Source organism: Salpingoeca rosetta (genome assembly GCF_000188695.1).
Source record: "Salpingoeca rosetta unplaced genomic scaffold supercont1.31, whole genome shotgun sequence".
NCBI lineage: Eukaryota > Choanoflagellata > Craspedida > Salpingoecidae > Salpingoeca > Salpingoeca rosetta.
In genome coordinates, this window is record NW_004754903.1 from 446,366 (window position 1) to 465,981 (window position 19,616).

Below are 19,616 nucleotides of genomic sequence, written 5' to 3' on the forward strand. Positions count from 1 at the left end.
CCTCCAGCGCCGCCAAATTCAAACGCCCGCTCCTCGTCGTGATGTTGAACGCGTCACTGCTGTTACTCGTGGTGGTGGCGGTGGCGTCATCAGGGGTGGAACTAGTCGTGGTGCCAGTGCTGGTGCTGGTGGTGGTGGTGCTGGTGCTGGTGCTGCTTGTGGTTGTGGACAAATCGTCGCTGTTGTCGGTGAGCAAAGTGCTGCCGCCAGCGTGTGAGTCGACTTCCTCATCAGCGTGGTCATATCCAGCACCACCATAAACATCGTCACGGTACACGTCATCGTCCCCACTGTCATATTCATCGTCGCTGGCGCTGTCCTCCCTGTGCTGCGTGAGGATGGACACGGCGAGCTGCCCGTATGCGCGTGGCATCAGCATCACGCCCGTCGCCGTCATCAGCTCGTACAGGTCCTCGCACGAGGCGTCTGGGAACTGGTCGCGGTGGTCGAGGCGATGTTGCATGACCTTCTCAAAGTGCATGGACGCCACGGGCAGCTGCCGCTGGCACATCTCCCGCAGCGTGCGCATGGTGAGGGCGTGGTCGTGGACGACGATGGAGAGGGCTGCCATGAGCCGCGACTCAATCAGCCGCTCGGTCATGGGCCGGTCCAGCGACGTGATGGCCAGCGACGAGTAGTGATCAAGGTTCAGCAGCATCTGCAGCCCAAACAACGCCTCCGCATCACCGCCCTGCTGCTGCTGCTGCTGTTTGTGTTGCTTGTGTTTGTTTTGTTTGCGTTGGTTTTGGTGCTGCTGCTTTGGTCGTCGTTGCTGCTGGTGGTGGTTCGTGTTGTCAATGGTGGTTTGCGTCGTGTCAGTTGTGGCTTCGTGTGTGGCTTCGTGTGTGGCTTCGTGTGTGGCTTCAGCTGCTGCACGGCCAATACTGTCCCCACCGCCCACTGCACCATCCACACCCGCCGCCACTGCCTCCATCCCATCACCACTCTCGTTCTCCTCCTCCTCAGCATCACCATCATCATCATCATCCCTATCCCTATCATCGTCGGCTGCCTGCTGCTCCTTCTCTGCGCGTGCGTGTTCGGCCTGCAGCGTCGTGAGCGTGCCCAGGGCGTGCAGGGCGTTGTACATCTCCGCCGACGACCGGTAGTTGAGCGAGCGCTTTGCCCACCGCATCACCCGCTGGCACTGGGCCACATTGCCCGTCTTCAGGTGCGCCAGCATGTACATGTCAATCATCGTGTTGGACGGTGCCATGACAGAGTCAGGCTGTGTCAGCTCCGCCACCAGCCGTGCAATGCCATTGACGTCACCAACTTGCGCCAGCGCCATCGCCATGCGTTCGTATTGCGTCACCGTCAGCAGCTGCGTGTGGCCGAGACGAGACAGCTGCTTGATGTCGTTGAAGATGCGTCGTGCGTTGCGTGCCTTCCCTGCCATCGAGTACGCCTGCAGCAGCAGGTTCAGCTGCCGCGGCGTGTACTGGGGGTGGTCGTGTCTCCGCCCGTGCGACGCTGAGCTGGACCCGCTCCTGCTCGTGTGGGCGTTCGTGCTCGCGTGTGTGTTCGTGGTGGTGCCAGTGTTTGCGATGCTGTTGTTGTTGTTGGTGCCGTTGTTTGCGTTGGTGTTTGCTGAGGCCGTGCCACCACCGCCAGCAGCCGCTTCATTATCATCGCCATCACCATAAACGCCATATCCATCATCACCGTCATCGTTCCCATCATCGTCATCATCGGCACCAACACTGACACGAGCACCACCACCAACACCACCAACAGCCCCACTGCCACTGAAGTCTCCACTTTCTGCGTGTGTCGATGATGGCGGCTGTACCAGGTCGATGTTTGCAAGCAGCTTGTCCACGTCCCCCATACAGGCGTACACCTGCAGCAGCCACGCGTGCACGCGGTGCGCAATCACGCCGTCCATCTGCACAATCTCGTTGCACAGGTCCTCGCACTCCGACGTCAGGCCCAGGCTCACCATGGCGCGCAGGAGCTTGGTCAGGTGCACGGGCGACAGGTCGACGCCGTTCGCCGTCATGTCCTCAATCACCGCCACGCACGCAAACGGGTTGCTCATCCACGCGTACGTTCGCAGGAGGTGCGACCACCCGCCCTCATAGGAAGGGTCCACCTCGCGTGCCTCTGCAAACAGCGCCGACACCTTGTCTGCGCGCATCGAATATGAGGCTGCCATCAGCATGGCGTCGTACGATACGGCCGTGCGGGGCAGCCCGCTGTTGCGCAGCCGCTGCCAGTACAGCTCGCTGAGCCCAAATCGGTGCGCGCGCCCGCACGTGACGATGGTGATCGCATACATGAGCTCGTCCGGCAGCGTGCCGTGCTGCTGCATCATGGTCCACAGGCGCATGGTGAGGTTTGCGTCGCGCTTCTTCGACGCCTCAAACAGCGCCACGTGCCAGTGGTGCCGCTGCAGCAGCGCCCCGTTCTTGATCGCCCTGCGCATGATCGCCTCCACCCGGTCCGAGTTGGTGCGCATTTCGATGGTCAGGTCGTCGCTCATGCGGTTGCGAAACACCTCATGCACAAACAGCGGCCGGTCCGACGCGCTGGTTGACGCTGCACGCCGCGCTGCCGTGTGTGCGCCTCTTCTGTGCTGGAGTGGCATCCTTGACATTGGCGCCACCGTTGATTGCGGTGCTGCCTTGCCTTTTGATGCTGGCAGCGTGAAAGGCGACTGCGATCGCTGCTGCTGCTGCTGCTGCTGCGGTGATGTCGCCCGCTGCGCCGCAGCAATGGCACCAATCGGCGATCTGCTGTTGTGTTGTGTGTTTTGTTGTGGTTGCAAGAGCACAGAGTAACGGTGCTGCTGCTGCTGCTGCTGATGATGATGATGATGCTGTGACTGTGATTGTGGATGGCGTGGCTGTGCGCCCTTTGCAACAGTTGCTGACACTGCAGCAGCTGCTGCTGTGGCGGCGCCATAGCGCTGCACAGACGCTGACACAAACGAATCAGGGTGTCGGGTGAAGCTCAGCTGCCTCAAAGCATGTGCTGGCATCGATGCTGCTGTTGTTCTTGTTGCTGAACACGACGTTGTCGCACCGAGCGCGTTCAGCACGCGCCCTCGCTTCACTGCCGCCTGCGCAGCAGGCCTGCACGACATCGTGTGTGCTTGTGAACGTGCGAGAGAGAAGCTGGGTGGGTGGTGGTTGCGCTGTGTTGCCTGTTGTTCTTTCACAGCAGCAGCACGTGTATGTGAATGTATTTTATGCTGTCGTGCATCAGGTAGGCAGTGCTGGGTGGGCGCAACGAGCAACAGACAGAACAGGAGGGGAGCGCACCAACACCACCATCATCCTCATCATCCTCGCCATCCTCATTCGCCTCTCGCTCGTGATCACCGTGCCACTGCTGCTGCACATGCGTTGCCTTTGCAGGACATTCACGAAACATCATGGGGCAGGCAGCAGCAAAGACGGCACGGCGGCTTCCAACGGTGCGGTTGCAGCTGTGTGTGTGTGTGTGTGTGTCTGTGTGTGTCTGTGTCTGTATGTGTGTGCCTGTGTCTGTATGTCTGTGTGTTTGTGTGTGTTTGTGTCTGTCTGTGTGTGTGTGTTTGTGTGTGTGTGTGTGTCTGCGTTTCTCGTCCCTCACTCCCTCACTCACTCACTCACTCCCTCCCTCACTCACTCACTCACTCACTCACTCACTCACTCACACCAACACACCAACACACCAACACACCAACACACCAACACACAAACACACAAACAAAAATAGGAAGCTGCAAAGGTGGAGCGCATCAAGGAGGTCCAGGGAGCCGCCCAAGCGGCGCGCGCTGCACAGAAGCACAGCCAGCAGCCACAACAACAAACACAAGCGAAGGCACAAGCAACCCGCTCGGAACCATCAGCAGCACCAGCAGCAGGACAAACACAGCAACAAGCACAGCCACAGGAACAGCGCAAGCAACCTTCACCACAAGGTGCGTGTGTGTGTGGAGGGGGGGTTGTGGGTGTGATGATTGGCGGGTGGTGATGCAGGGCGTGCTCCGCCACGCTGTGCCGTTGACTTACTCACACACACACATACAAACACACACACACACACACACACACACACACACACACACACACACACACACACACACACACACGACAGAGGAGGCATCGTTCCTTGAGGCAGTGAAGAAGCTGCACATCACCTCGCGGGAGGCACCCGAGGCCGAGTTCCAGCAGCACCCATCGCCAGCCGCCCCGCCAGGACGCGTGGCACAGGAGCAGCAGCCCGCTGCGCAGAAGCAGGCCGCAGAGCACGCGCGGGCACACGAGGAGGCCATGCTGCGTAAGGGCCACGAGGAGCGCACGCAGCCCAACGCGTTTTCGCTGCAGAAGGAGTCTGCCTCGTCCATCCAGCAGCGGCACGCGGACGAGCTGCTGGAACATGTGGAGGGTCGGCTCAACTTCAAGCAGCTGCGAGCCGTGTTTGCCATGCACCAGCACGACCCATCCAAGTTCACGCCGGCCATGCTCGCGTCACGTGTGAAGGTTGACGCGTCAAAACTGGAGACACTCTTCAAGCACGCCACCCTCCCCGATGCCCTCCTCATGGCTGTGCCCGCCGACAGCAGCGGTGACAAGAAGGACGCTGGTGAAGCTGATGGGGATGGTACTGTTGATGCTGGTGCTGGTGCTACAACAGCAGTCAAAGAGCAGAAGCCAAACATGTAAATGTAATGTCGTGGTTTTGACGCGTGTATGTGTGTGTGAGTATGTGTGTATGTGTGTATGTTGTGCTTGTACCCTTGTGCGTGCGTGCGTGCGTGCGTGCGTGCGTGCGTGTGTGCGTGTGTGTGTGTGTGTGTGTGTGTGTGTGTGTGTGTGTGTGTGTGTGTGTGTGTGTGTGTGTGTGTGTGTGTGTGTGTGTGTGTGTGTGTGCATGTGGCAGCGGCTGCAGCGCGTCGTTGTTTAATTGTTAACTTCTTCCCAAAGCAGGGAACGCTACGGCAATCACAACAATAGAGAATGATGACACATTCACATCAAAGACAAATGAGCGAGGATTGGAAACAGGAATGCACAGCCCTTGCATCCAACACTCCAGCGAGCACACAAAACAAAACTGGAAGCGCTTCTCATGCGTCACACACACACACACACACACACACACACACTCCCTGTCTCTGTCACTCAAACGCACATGATATCACACACACACACACACACACACACACACACACACACACACACAGCGCACGCAACATACGACATGCGATCACTCTGAGAGATCTTCAAAGTTCAGGCGCGTGGCGATAGACTGAAACGTGCCAGACTTGTCAAACGACATTCGAAACGTGTCTGCGCGCCCGCCAAAGAAACGCCCCTCAAAGGCAACACCATCATCGTCACCATCGCCGTCGTCGTCATCATCAATCCCAGGCAGAAGCGCACGGCGAACAGGCCGTTTGCTGCTCCCAACACAGCCACCGCCATGGCGCCGCCCCATGTGGCGTTTCGTTGCGTGGTGCGACGGCGTGGTTGCGTCATCACCACCACCATCATAATCACCACCATAATCGTCATCGCCATCACCATCAAACCCGGGCGTGGGCAGCGGCAGGCCAATGACGGTGTCTGTAATCAGCGGAGCCGCCACACTCTCGTCCCCATCGTGAATAATCGCTGGTGGAATGGACAGACGTTGCGCGCGTGGTGCTGAGGATGATGGTGTTGGTGACGACGATGACGCCTGTGCTCGTGCTGGTGCTGGAGGCTGCAAGAGGCGCCGCCGCACGGGCCGTTGTCGTTGCTGGCGCGATGGTGATTGTATGTAGGCGTCTTCAGCACCACCATCACCCTCGTGACCGGCACCATGTGCACCGTGGGCGGTGATGGCGCCCTGTGCGTTGAGCTGCGTGTCAACGCCAAGCAGCCACGTCGCGTCCACATCATCACCAAACAACACCTCGTCACTCGTCGCATCACCACCACTGCCATCACCATCACCGCGAGCTCGGGCAGCGCGTTCCTTCGCACCGCCTCCAACAGCACCTGCCGCCCTCGCATCTGCGTCTGCAACTGCTGGTGCTGGCACACGCGGTGTAGCGGGCGGCGGTGTTGGCTTTGGCACGGGCGTGACCACCTCAAGCTGCTCGCCCTCGTACGACTCATCCCACGATGCCATCGACGCCGCCACCACATGCGCAGCGTACGGCGGACCCGCATACACGACAAACGGCTCAGGCGACGACGACGACGACGACGCTGCGGCGGTGGCGCCAGTCTGATCGCCATCGCCAGCACCAGTATCGTCACCGTCACCTCCGCCCCCACCACCACCAGCGGCAGCAGCAGTCGTAGTGCCAGTGCTTGTCCGCCCTGGTGTGTGTGCGGCGCGGCTGGCTCTGCTTCGGCCGCCACGGCTCGTGCTGTCGTCACCAGCACCGCCACGCATGTCATCCACCAGCAGCGAATCACGCATGCTCGCTGCCCCACTCCTCGCAGCCGCCACTGTCGCTGCGGCTGCTGTTGGTGTGAGGGCGCCGCCATGTGCACTGTTGGGCGTGCTTGCAGGCAACCGCGTTGGGCGCGATGTTGAACCGCCGGCAAGCCGGGCCGCCTCAACAGCTGCTGCGGACAACACGGCTTGCAGGCGCTCTGCATCGTCATCAAACACGTTGAGGTTGCCCGTGTATGGATACAGGTTAGGGGCAATTGACCCATCTGTCTCCTCAGACGTGATGATCGCTGGTGGCTGCAGCCCACGCACCCCACCATCATCGCCATGGTGACCAGCACCGTGATGGTGATGGTGGTGGTGATGACCGTGGTGGTAGTGGTGGTGGTGGTGGTGTTCGTTGCTGTTTGCGCTGATGACGAGGGGCAGCGGGACGCCAAGCATGGCGGCAACAAACTTGTGCTGGTCGCGGCGCGGCGCCTGCAGATACGCGCGCGCCATCTGCTTCATAATCGCCTTCTCCTCATCCTCCTCAAGCAAGGGGAGATGCCCACCAAAGATGAGGTTGTACTTGCACACGGGGCACGTGTAGTGCACGCGGAACCAGGGCGTCAGGCAGCGGTAGTGGTACAGGTGGTGGCACGGCAGCTGTATCACAGCGTGCGGCGCAGTGTCCAGGTTGAGGCTGTCCAGACACACGGGACAGCGCGACTGGCGCACCTGCGGTGGTGGCGGTCGCCTGAAGTGCTGCTGCGGTGCTGCGCGCGGATCGTAGAAGATGACACGCCGCTGCCCGTCCTCAACCACCTCATACATGTTCGACATGTTCAGCGCGCTGCACGCGTTGTTGTTGTTGTTGCTGTTGCTACTCGTGTTGATGGTGATGGCGCCGCTGCTCGTGGCGTGATCACCGTTTGCACCACTGCTGTTGATGTTGTTGTTGTTGCTGCTGCCGTTGTTGTTGGTGTTGTGGGTGGTGTTGTTGGCCCGATTTCGTGCAGCAGCAGCAGTGTCGCTGACGTGCAGAGCAGCAGCAGCGGCCGTGGCCCTTCGCTGGTGGCGGCGGCGATGGCGCTGGTGACGGCGCAGGAAGTCGTGCAAGCTCTCATCGCTACTGCTCGTCTCATCATCATCATTATCATCACCATCATCATCATGATCGCTGGCGTCACTGCTGTCGTCACTGCTCGTGTCCGCTCCATCGACATTGTCGTGATCATCATCATCATCATCACTGCTTGCAGTGCTGCTGGCGACGCTTGTGCCGGCTGAACCGCTGCTGCTGCTGCTGCTGTCATCGTGGTGGTGGCCGTGGTCGCCTGTGGTGGTGGTGTACAGGCTGCTGCGCGTGCTCTCACTGCTCTCGCTGAACACGTCGTAGTTGAATGGAAACGGCACGCGTCTCGTTTTGGGGATAAATGCGTTTCGTGCTGACGTCACCGCAATTGGACCTTTGTTCCGACGGCCACTAGGGCCTGTTGCGCTCGTTGCCCGCGCGGGTGTGGAGACGGCATGCGTTGGCGTGGGCGTGTCAAACGTAAACACCTCTGCACGGATGCGTGGTGGCGCCTCACGCTGCTGCTGGTGTTGCTGCTGTTGGTGTTGGTGTTGGTGTTGTTGTTGTTGTTGTTGCTGTTGTTGTTGTTGCGTGAGCTGCTGTTGCTGCTCGTGGTCAATAGCATCACCAGCACCATCAACAGGGTTGAGACCAGCTGGGATGCTCCCATCACCACAAACAGCATCTTCATCACCATCGTCACCTGCGTCTGAGCCGGAGTCGATGTCACTGGTTGGAAAGTAGAAGTTGTTGGTGCGCCGTGCAGCCTCAATCGCCCGCCGCCGCCGCAGTCGCATCAACACCCGCTCCTCCTCCTCCTCACCATCATCATCATGATCACCATGATCATGATCAGGGGTGAACACATCCACGTCGCCGTCACAGGCCAGCGCATGGCTGGTGGGGTGGCTAGTGGCGTTGGTGTTGGTGCTGTCATTGTTGGTGTTGGTGCTGTCATTGTTGGTGTTGGTGCTGTGGTTGTTGGTGTTGATGCTGTGGTTGGTGCCGGTGGTAGCAGCAGCAGCTGCTGCAGTTGCTGTGTCGTGGCGATGGCGATGGCGATGATGGCGGTGGTGGTGATGGTGACGCGTTGGAAGTGGGCGAGCAAGCACTGGCTTGTGCTGCTGTTGTGGCTGTTGTGGCTGTTGCTGCTGTTGCTGCTGCTCGTCTTGTTGTCGTTGTTGTTGTTGCAGGGGTTGGTGTGATGGCATAGCCTGTTGGAGAGTGTTCACGTGCGTGGTGGCATCTCTGCCCTTGTGGTTCTCGTCAAAACGGTGCGTGAGAACAACACCCGTTTCTTTCTCGACACCGCAGCCAGCACCAGCGGCAGCATCTGCATAGACGGTGTCATCTGGCGATGTAAGTCCCTCCTGCACCGCCTCGAGGGCGAGACGCTGCTTGCTGGTGTGGCCTGCGCCATCATCGTGGGACTGGATGGCGCGTGCCTGCAGGCAAACTGCGCGCATGACGCTGGCAATGTGCATCATTGCCTCCCGCACCTCCGCCATCTCTGGATCGTCGGCGACCAGGCCGGCAAAGCTGGTGTCACTTCCAGCATCACTGCCGCCATAACCGCCGCCATGGCCGCGTCGGTGACGGTTGCGATGGCGCCTGCTGCTTGTTGCTGCCGCTGCTCCGCGCGTGTTGCCACCACGCATGCGCGCAACGACACCAGCGAGGCCAAACCACCGCCACACCCCGGTTGCACCAGCACCAGCACCATCGCTGGCGGTGTTGGTGCTGTTGCGGTGGTCGTTGAGGTTGGTGATGACGGTCGTTGTTGGCCGCCCGCGTGCGTGTGCACCGTCGCGAGGGTGCGGGTGGTACCAGCGGTGGTACGCCATGGCAGTTGCCACCACGCACACAACCGCAAACAGCGCCGTGAGCGCAGCCAGCACATATGTTCCCGTGTCTGCTCCACCATTGCCGCTGCTGCTGCTGCCGCTGCCGTTGTCGTGGTCAGCACCACCATCACCAGCTGCTGGGTCAAGTGGCGACGTGAGCAGAGACCCGTCCATGCCCTCTGGCACAACGACGAGGCGAAGCACAGGTGTGCTTGCAAGCAACGAGCGAAGCGGGCTGTTGTTGCTGCTGCTGACCGTGGTGAACCTAGGAGTGGGCACGGTCGTGTTCGAAGCCACCCCCACAACAGACGACGACGACGACGACGACGACGATGACGACGATGACGATGATGAGGAGGAAGATGATGTGGTTGCGGGGGTGTGGATGAAGTCCAGAGGTGAGGAGCCGTTGGTGTGGAGGAGGCGGAGAATGTGTTTGCCATTCAGACCAGAGATTGACAGGTGCGGTGGTGTGCCGTCCACAAGCGCAGCTGTCGATGAAGACGAAGATGAAACAGCATCCACGCCATCTGCTATGCGTGGCGACGCTGGTGATTGCCTGTCGACAACAGTGTCGGAGGTGTAGATGGTTGCTGCTTCGTCGTTGATCAGCACGCGGAAATGCCGCATTGCCGCTGCGCCATCACCACCACCACCATCGTCATCACGGCTGTTACCATCATCATTATTTTTGCGCTTGTCGCGGTCAACCCAGGTGGTGTACGCGTGTGATCGCTTCTCGGCGCTGGAGCCATCGAGCGTGTAGATGTAATCGATGCTGTCGGGGGACGCCGAGAGCACAAGCGAGTGGTTGGCCTGCGCAGCCATGCGTGCCTGTGTGAACGGCGTGCATTGGGAGTGCGGCCGGGTGATGGCGATGACACCGAGTCCGCGAAACGAGGAGAGTGGCGGCGGCGGCACGGAGCACCCGTCCACCGGGGTGGAGGCCGTGATGAGCACGTGGATGGGCGTGGTCATTGTCGTGTACTCTGCCAATATGGCGGGAAACTGCAGACCAATCCGCCCATCAGCCGTGTACAGCGTGCATCGAGCGTAGCGCGGGTGGGAGGACGACGACGACGACAGTGAAGATGAAGCCGCCACTGGTGCAGCACGAACGTCAGCGACAAAGATGGCGCTGGTGGCGAGCATGACGGCGGCGAGGACGACGAGGATGGACGGCCACAGCAACACATGCGCACGACGTGCTGCTGTTGGCGGCGCTGATGATGTTGGTGTTGCCGGTGGTGTTGATCGTCGTTGTCGTGGGCATCTGGGCACGCATGGTGGTGCCCGATGCATCATTGTGCGAGTCAAGCGCAGAGGGAACGGAATGGCGATCAAGGATGGTGTTGTAGGAACAAGGAGGAGGAGGAGGGGGAGGAACAAAAGGGAGGAACAATCGGAGGAACACCACGGAGCTTCAATACATACGGAGGCACGAACAAATAAATCAAAGGAGGTTGGTGCAGTGCAGTGTATGAGAACCGTGGTCCACCGCACACGCGAGCGGCAACTCACTCACGGATGGATGGATGGATGGGGGTTGGCGAGTTTGCAGAGGGAATGACGACGCCAAAAGCACACCACACGCACACCACACAGGAAGCAGAAAGAAGTGCGCACAAGCGCACGCCAACGACAACGGCGGCCTGTCGGCCTGTGCGTGATGAAGCAAGCGCGGTGGTGGAGCAGGGCAACAACAACCGCTGCTGAATCACGGGCCAGGTTGCATGTGAACCGCGCCGCAAACGTGCCAACAAGGTGAACAAGGGAAAAGTGCAAGGAACGAAGGGCGTGGACACGAACTCGCACAATGCGATGCGATGCACTCTCAAATGCAGGTCTCACGAGTGTAAACGCGAGGGAAGGAAGGAAGGAAGGAAGGAAGGAAGGAAGGAAAGGGTGGAACCACAGTGTTGAGGGGTGGTAGTGGAGGTGGTGGTGCTGCCGGCGGCTCGCTGCGCGTGTGTGCTTGGGCTCAAGACACAGGTGAGAAAGTGCTGTGCAGATGAGTGCAAAGCAAGCGCACCTCCACAACAGCACAGGCGAGGAATAGTAAAGAATACAACACAAGAACACAAGAACACACGGCAACACCACCAAGGCACGCTTGCTCGCACCACTGAGTTGCGTGCGCGGCGACATGGCAAAGGCGCGTGTCACCAGGCAAACCAGCCACCGTTGGCCGTGGCGAAGGTCGCGCGAGTGGGCCACGCCGCTGTTTCAAAAACAGTGGCAAGTGAGCGTTGCAGTGCAAACCACACGGTTCACCTGCACTTCACCGCCCATTCGCAACACACAGCCAAGCCAATAATGGAAAGCAAGCCGGCACAACACGCTCGGTGTTGGAGTGCTCACTGTGCAACCGCCGCCATCTCCAAACAACCCTGATGCCACTGAATTCAGTCATCGGTGTAACACTGAATTCAGTTTTGTCACTTCAATTCAGTCCCACGTGAAATCTCACACAGTTTTTGTTGGAGGTGTTGTTGCTCTGATAGTTGTTGCGTGTTCAGTGGCGTGAACGATGATGAGCGTGGTGATGATGGTTGCGAAGAGTGGTGCCAGTGGCCAGAGTGACCGCGTTTGAGTGGTGAGGTGTGTGTGTTTGGATATGTGTGCTAGAATGTTGAATACCCACACTGGTGTCGTGTGGAGATCTCACCGCTCAACATGACAAACTCACACATACACACACACTTTTGTTTTGTGTGCAGGCACGATATTCACACGCTTTCGTTGGCAACGCTGAACAACCACGGAGCACGCGCGCACACATACAACCAGCACCAACACCAGTAACACCAGCAACAGCACCGATACCATGGCTCGCCGGCGTCAGAAGAAGGCAGTGCCCATGTCCAGGTACAGAATTAGGAAGCGGGGGGAGGGGATGCCAATCATAAAGTGCGAACGTACAGAATGCTTTGTGCGTTTGTTCATCACACTGTGTGTCCGTGTTGTGTCGAGAGCCATCGTGTATGTGTGTATGTGTGTGTGGTGCAGCATGCTCTGTGGGAGCGTTCGTTTGTGTGGTTGTGATGTTGTGTCGACGCTGCTGGCGTTTTCAAGCCCCCTCTGTTCACCGTGCCGCGTATGTATTCACGTCGTTCGCCCGCTGTCCGTCTGTTGACGTCCATCGTGCCGTGGTCAGAACCATGAGCTCATCCTCCATCGAGGAGGAGCTGCCACGCCCTCCCCGTGAGTCGACAGCCATGTGTGTGTGTGTGTGTGTGTGTGTGTGTGTGTGTGTGTGTCTGTGCATCTGTGTGTGTATGTGTGTGTGTCTGTGCGCATGTGTGTGTATGTGTGTGTGCGCGTTTGTGTGTGCTGTGCCAGTTTGCTGCACCGTGCGTTTGCAAATACGCACACACGTACACGTTCATTCGCATCGTACTTCCGTTGCTGCCATTCGTATCAACAGCCAACGTGCGAAAGAACCTGCCAGTGAAAAGCGTCGTCAAGGTATGTTGCGTAGTGGCCACGACGGGTGGTGATGGGATAGTGGTACTCGATGCACGCGTGCAGCTAGCGTGTGTCGACGCGATCACACACGCACACGCTCACACACACACACACACACACACACACACACACACACACACACACACACACACACACACACACACCCTCTCACCATAATACCCACACACACAATCACCCTCTCACTCATGCACACTGCGTGCCTTTTGGCTGCTTGCGTTTGGCGACCAGATCTTCACGGTGGCGAGCCGGCCCAACTTCCGGCAGCCGTGGCAGATGAGCCAGCAGGAGTACTACAAGGGCTCCGGCTTTGTCGTCCAGAACAACGTGCGCCTGATGCAGCGGAGGAGGGGAAAGGAGAAGAGATGGGAGGGGACGAGTAATGTGGTGGGAGAGTAGGGATGGCAGAGTGTCGGTTGTGCGGCTGTCCATGTACATGCCCACACGTGTGCATGCGCATGTGCATAATATTCGCTTTGTGTCGTTCTCACCACCACAGCATGCCACGTGTTGTCACATGCGTGCACTGCAGTACATTCTGACGAATGCGCACGTGGTTGCGGACTACACGACCGTGCGCGTCCGGCGACACGGCGGCCACCACAAGTTTGTCGCAAAAGTCCTGGTGAGCTGCGTGTGTGTGTGTGTGTGTGTGTGTGCATGTGTGTGCGTGTGTGCGTATGGATGTGTGTGTGTATGTGTGTGTGTGTGCGTGTGTGCGTATGAGTGTGTGTATGTGTGTGTATGTGTGTGTGTGCGTGTGTGCGTATGTGTGGTGTGTGTGTGTGCACCCTTGTGGCTTGGAAGCATGTTCTGTGTTCGTTTGGTGCTCTCGCTGCACCGGCTGCGATTGCCATTTGTAATTTGCCGCTGTCGTCCTTGTTGTCATTGCTCGTATCGTGCAGTGCATCAACTACAGCTGCGATCTGGCGCTGCTCACCGTCGACGACAAGGCCTTCTGGAAGGTGCGCACATACACACACACACACACACACACACATACACACACATACACACGCACACACACGTGCCGACACATTGGTGGTGGTGTCACCGATGGTGGTGGTGGTGGTGGTGTTGACTACTGTGGAGGCTATTTCCTTCCTTTGCCATCTCGATGTTATGCATGCACACAGTCTACTAACATACACACACGTATACACGCCACGTGCCTGCCGCCACGACTGCTGCTGCTGCTGCTATTGCTACTACTACTACCACTGCTGCTACTGCGCGTCAGGATCTGCCTGCGCTGGAGGTGGCAGACGAAGTGCCGCAGCTGGATGAGCGCGTCCTCGTCATCGGATATCCAATGGTAACATGCACTGCACTGCCATTAGGGTTGCCGTGTCCCGTCATTGCATGGATGGATGGTGGTGATGGCAGTGGCATTGGAGGTGATGGTGATGATTGGTGGTGGTGATTGGAGGTGATGGTGGTGATTGGTGGTGGTGATTGGAGGTGATGGTGGTGATGATTGCTTCTTTGTGGCCATCTCGACATCTGTTCATATTCACCCCATATGTCACCGCATGCCACCATCTATGTGTGTGCGTGTGTGCACAGGGCGGCGACACGATCAGCGTGACGCGCGGTGTGGTGTCTCGCGTTACCACCCTGAGTTACGCCGACTGCAAGTTTCCGCAACTCCTTGCCTCATTCCTCCTCGTCGTCCAGGTGGGGGGGGGGGCACGTGTTAACCATAGTCTGTTACTGTTGCTACTGTTGTTGCTGTAATGTGGTCGTGATATCGGTCGTGGTGCTGTTGCTACTGCTGGTGTTGGTGTTGCTGGTGCTGCTGGTGTGCATGTGTGGTTGTATAGGTTTCCATGCTTATCATCGCTGCCTGGTGTGATGGTCTGTGTGATTTTGTTCCCGCAATTGTCTCCATTTTTTCCGGCCGACGTCCTTGTTCATCTGTCATTGTAGATTGATGCCGCCATCAACTCGGGCAACTCTGGCGGGTGAGGCGCACAGCACCTGATGCACACACACACACACACACACACACACACAACACACTCACACAACACATACAGACACACACACACAACACACACAGCACACTCACACACCACGCGCCCACTAACACACAGCACATACACACACACTCTCTCTCACATTAACTAACGTATCGCATGTATGCCTGACGCAATTCCATTTTTGTCCCTTTGCTTTTCAGCCCCGTGTTCCGGGAGAACGGGAAGGTCGTTGGTGTCGCGTTTAGCGGTTACGCCGGCGCAGCAGACAACATTGGTGAGGCACGAGGGGAGGTTATGGTGGTGGTGGTGGTGGTGGTGGTGGTGCGGGTGGTGGTGGGTCATGTGTTCTCTGGTGGCCCGCTTGTTTGTGCACAGGGAAACGATATGTTGTCGAAATCGCCGCATACGCACATTCCCATCTCTCACGCCATGCTGTGTGTGTGTGTGTGTGTGTGTGTGTGTGTGTGTGTGTGTGTGTGTGTGTGTGTGTGTGTGTGTGTGTGTGTGTGTGTGTGTGTGCAGGGTACATTATCCCGTACCCCGTGATCAAGAACTTCCTTGAGGACTATGAGCGGCGTGGGACCTCCGACGGCGTGTGCGACCTCGGCTTCTCCTACGAGCTCTGCGAAAACCAGGCCATGCAGAAGATGCTCAAGCTCGCAGGCGACAAATCGTGCGTTGCTGCTGCTGTTGATGGTGATGGTGGTGATGGTGGTGTGTGTGTGTGTGTGTGTGTATTGGGGATGAGAGAGCCGAATGACTTCGACCATTTGCCTTCTAACACTTTTCACCCACACCCACACTACTACTACACACACACACACACACACACACACACACACACACACGTACACACACACACACACACACATCCCATCCCCCTACCCTACTCCTGCTGCCGCTGCCGCGCCGTTCGTGAACGGACTTCAGTGGTGTGCGCATTGTGAGCGTGCGCCCGCTCGGTGCATCGCACAACATCATCAAGCCGGGCGACGTCGTCATGAAGATCAACGGTTTCAAGGTAACAGCGGCACACGCACACATACACATACACATACACACCACTCGTTTTCCCTCCTGTTGTCCATACATGGCCGTGATAGCTGTGACAGTGAGGTGGACACATCGCCGTGGCTCGCGTCGTGTTGCTTGTCGCTGGCGCTGCTGTTTCTGTCACCACAGGACATTCGCCCACACATACTTTGTTCAACATGATTGTTCATGTTTTCCATATTTCCACCCACGTGCACCTGCCTGTGACATTCGTCGCGCATCAGGTTGCCAACGACGGCACAATTCCGTTCCGCCAGGACGAGCGCGTGCACATGTCCCACGCCATCACCAGCAACTCGGTACGTTCTGCGCAACTGATTGCTGTGTGGATTGCTTCCACGTTCTCGCATTTCTCCGTACAATTCAAACCCGCGCGCGCGTGACCTACTTTCATCATCATCATCATCATCATCATCATCATCATCATCATCATCATCATCATCATCATCATCATCATCATCATCATCATCATCATCATCATCATCATCATCATCATCATCATCATCATCATCATCATCATCATCGCCACCTTCACGCTTTTAACGATCGTTGTCACCGTGCACCTGCGTGTGTGTATGTATGTGTGTGTGTGTGCGTATGTGTGTGTGCGCGCCATGTTCGGGGCAGCTTGGGGAGGATGTGGAGGTTGTGCTGCTGCGCGACGGAAGGAAGAAGACGGTCAAGATTAAGGGCATGCGCACCCCAATGCTCATCCCACCGGTAACCCGCCCGCCCGTGCAATCATCTCCATGCATGATGTTTTGAGTGTGATGTCGGTTTGTGTGTGTGTGTGTGTGTGTGTGTGTGTGTGTGTGTGTGTGTGTGTGTGTGTGTGTGTGTGTGTGTGTGTGTGTGTGTGTGTGTGTGTGTGTGTGTGTGTGTGTGTGTGTGTGTGTGTGCTTCCTCCTTGCTCACCATCACCATTACCACCAGCCGTGCCATGCTTCTCACCCTTGCACGCTGTTGTGTCTGCCGTGCTGCGCCAATCAGTTCCGCAGGGACAAGGAGATGCCGTCTTACCTCATTGTTGGCGGCGCCGTCTTCACCGTCATGACGGGAGGTGCGTTGGTGATGATGGTGCTGGTGATGCTTTGGTGATTTGCGTTTTCAAGAGGAGGTTGGCGTGATGCATGGCAGCGTTGGCACAGAACGCCGGCTGCATGTCACATCACTCAGATGCCAGCGTGTTCAGCACGATCAACACGCCACAACAACCCCAAACAAACACAAACACCCCAACACTCATTTCCGTGTCCTCATTAAACCCTGCACCCCGTTTTTTCCCTCCCCCGACACCTTGCCACCGTGACGCCCGCCCCCCCCCCCTTTTGCTGCTGCTGCCTTAGGGCTGCTTGATGCCGCTGTTGACGAGTTTGACGACAACGCGTGGGAGTACTCGCGGCGGGCGAAGAAGTATCCCGACGAGCAGCTGGTGATCCGCATTGGCTGGCTCTCCCACCCGATCAACCACGGATACGCGTCGCACCGCGCCGAGCGCATCGCAAAGTGCAACGGCGTCCAGGTTCGGCGTGTTATGGCGTTGTGTGTGCATGCGTGTGTAGAAAGGGGTTGTGTACTCATGCGTGCGACTTTGCTTGTGTATGTCCATGTGTGTGTCATTGGGTGTGTAATGGGGGGGGGGTGTTCGTGCGTGTGTGAAAGTGTGCGTGTGTGAAAGTGTGTGTGTTATTGTGTGTGTGTATGTGTGTGCGCGTGCACGTGCACGTGCACGTGCGTGCGACTTTGCTTGTGTACGTTCATGTATTCCATTACTTGTGCGCTGACGCCACGCCCATTATTCACCATCAGCTCACCACGTTCCTGTGTCTCTCTCTTTCTCCTTTCCCCCTTTCCTCAGGTCCGCAACATCCGCCACCTCAAGGCCCTGTGCGAGCAGGTGAACACACGCTCCTGGCCGCCGTCTTCTCTGCTCGCTTTGTTTTTCGTTTGGTTGCTTGCTTGCAAGCATTGGGATTACTCGCACTTCACATCGATGCAACGTCCTGCTCACATGTACTCCGTGTTGTCCGCCCCTCTGCGTCTGCGTACGTGTGTGTCGGTGCATCTTGACAGTCGAAGAAGTTTATCGTGATTGAGACGGGCGTGAAGCGCTCCATCGTCTTTGACGTCAAGGAGACAAAGAAGGTGACATGTCGCACGTACACATGCGGTGGTGCATCCTTGAACACGTGTGCAATGATACGACGAACCTCTCTGTTGCGGCCTTGCATTGATGCTGGCGTTACTGCTGTTTCTCGAGCGAATCACAACGAGTTGTCACCGCACGCTGATGTCCTCTTTTCCTCCTTTGTGCTTCTCACGAACGCTGACTTTATCATTCCTTCTGACCCCCCCCCCCTCCCACACACACACGCACACGCACACACACGCACATCTCCATCACCACACATCGCCAGGTTGAGAAGGAGATTCTTGAGACGTATGCGATTCCGTCGCCGTGCTCCAAGGACCTGGTCGACGTCGACGCCTCGTACGAGCCGCTGCCGGCGAGCGACTACGACGTGAAGGACGAGAAGGGCGAGGACGAGGCCACGGCGCCGTCGTGCGATGTGGAGGATGCAGATGAGGCAGGCGTGCTCCCAACCGCCGCTGCGACTGGCGCGACGGGCGGTGATGATGGTAGTGCTGAGCACGACACTGGTGCAGCATCGGCTTCGTCTTCGTCGTCGTCGAGGGGCCGGCGCGGCGGTGACGGCGCCACCATGGCAATGGACGCGCGGGCTGATGGCGATCACGACAACAACAACGACAACGACAACAACGACGGTGACGACGATGATGCAATGCCGAAGAAGCGCGCAAAGGCGACGCGTTCATCTCCCCGCCGCACCGCCGGCGCCACGAAGACCAAGGCGAGCAAGGCGGACAAATCATCCGCAGCTGGTGGCGATCGCGGTGGACGGCCACGCCGGTCAGGACGCAAGAAGCACGCGTGAGCAGCATGTGAGCAGCACACTTGCAGCAGCAATAGTCGTGGGCTGGCTGTGCATGGCATAGGGCGGTTTACTCATCGCATGTGCTTGCTTGTGTGTATGTTGTATGTGTGTGTGTGTGTGTGTGTGCGTGTGAACTTACAGTTGGTGTTATGTTAGATTGATGTTCGTTTACTGTTGTGAACGTGAGTCTGTGCTCTGTCCATTCGACCTTTTTTTCCCCTTTGGCTGCCAGTGTCAGTGTCACATGTGGGCGACACGTGCCCATCATGCGTGAAGGTCGCGGCTGCGTCAACACACGCACTTCAGTGCATTGCCGTTGTCGGTGGTGAATTACACAGGTGGCAAGCTGATCAGCACCCGAATGCGAATGGAAGAAAGAAGAGAGAGAGAGAGGGAGAGGGAGAGAGAGCAGGGGGGGGGGTGCAGTTTGTACAAGGTGTGCACGCCTTTTGCGAGTAGTACACATGGGAAGGCTTGATGTGAAGACAAAGATGTGTACATGTGTTGATGGTGGTGGCTGTGCTAGTCGGCGTGAGGTTTGGACAGTTGCGGGTCTTGCGGGATGGCGAGCAGCATCTGACGGGTTTGGGAAGGGGGCAAGCGATGCGTGTGTGTGTGTGTGTGTGTGTGTGTGTGTGTGTGTGTGTGTGTGTGTGTGTGTGTGTGTGTGTGTGTGACCTGCACTGAACCTGACAACAGACCCTGGAGTTACAGAGGTGAGCATTGTGTGACAAACGTTGCATGAGACAGGGGTTACACGCAGATAAATATCAGCTTCCTCCGTTTCCTAGGCCATACACATCGCACGCCCACACACACACACACACCCTTGTTAACAATAAAACACGATACTCAC

At 57.8% G+C, this 19,616-nt stretch overlaps 4 protein-coding genes across 4 annotated transcripts in view; 2 read left to right on the forward strand and 2 right to left on the reverse strand.

The window, feature by feature from the left end:
- The window catches only part of PTSG_09757 (uncharacterized protein), a 4,110-nt gene extending 935 nt beyond the window's left edge, over positions 1–3,175 (reverse strand). The window contains exon 1 of the mRNA XM_004989055.1: positions 1–3,175. This exon is cut by the window's left edge and continues 317 nt beyond it. Within this exon, the coding sequence (XP_004989112.1) occupies positions 1–3,088 (3,088 nt within the window). The 5' untranslated portion in view covers positions 3,089–3,175.
- Positions 3,172–4,792, forward strand: PTSG_09758 (uncharacterized protein). The gene is made up of 4 exons (XM_004989056.1): positions 3,172–3,210; positions 3,363–3,421; positions 3,706–3,910; positions 4,087–4,792. Exons 2-4 carry the CDS (start codon positions 3,380–3,382, stop codon positions 4,653–4,655), a joined length of 816 nt encoding a protein of 271 aa, XP_004989113.1. The 5' UTR covers positions 3,172–3,210; positions 3,363–3,379; the 3' UTR covers positions 4,656–4,792.
- Positions 4,793–5,199: 407 nt separating this feature from the next.
- Positions 5,200–11,704, reverse strand: PTSG_09759 (uncharacterized protein; the record flags this gene model as incomplete). Its single annotated transcript, XM_004989057.1, has 2 exons — positions 11,644–11,704; positions 5,200–11,503 (listed from the first exon to the last, which is right to left on the reverse strand). Exon 2 carries the CDS (start codon positions 10,585–10,587, stop codon positions 5,200–5,202), a length of 5,388 nt encoding a protein of 1,795 aa, XP_004989114.1. The 5' UTR covers positions 10,588–11,503; positions 11,644–11,704.
- A 24-nt stretch (positions 11,705–11,728) lies between these two features.
- Positions 11,729–19,126, forward strand: PTSG_09760 (uncharacterized protein). The gene is made up of 20 exons (XM_004989058.1): positions 11,729–11,768; positions 12,003–12,150; positions 12,440–12,486; positions 12,710–12,750; positions 13,000–13,095; positions 13,301–13,393; positions 13,674–13,733; positions 14,009–14,083; positions 14,335–14,445; positions 14,698–14,732; positions 14,951–15,024; positions 15,273–15,423; positions 15,681–15,771; positions 16,028–16,102; positions 16,431–16,523; positions 16,794–16,863; positions 17,150–17,325; positions 17,662–17,700; positions 17,877–17,948; positions 18,221–19,126. The coding sequence occupies exons 2-20, from the start codon at positions 12,110–12,112 to the stop codon at positions 18,758–18,760; spliced, it is 1,980 nt and encodes a 659-aa protein (XP_004989115.1). The 5' UTR covers positions 11,729–11,768; positions 12,003–12,109; the 3' UTR covers positions 18,761–19,126.
- Positions 19,127–19,616: the final 490 nt, after the last annotated feature.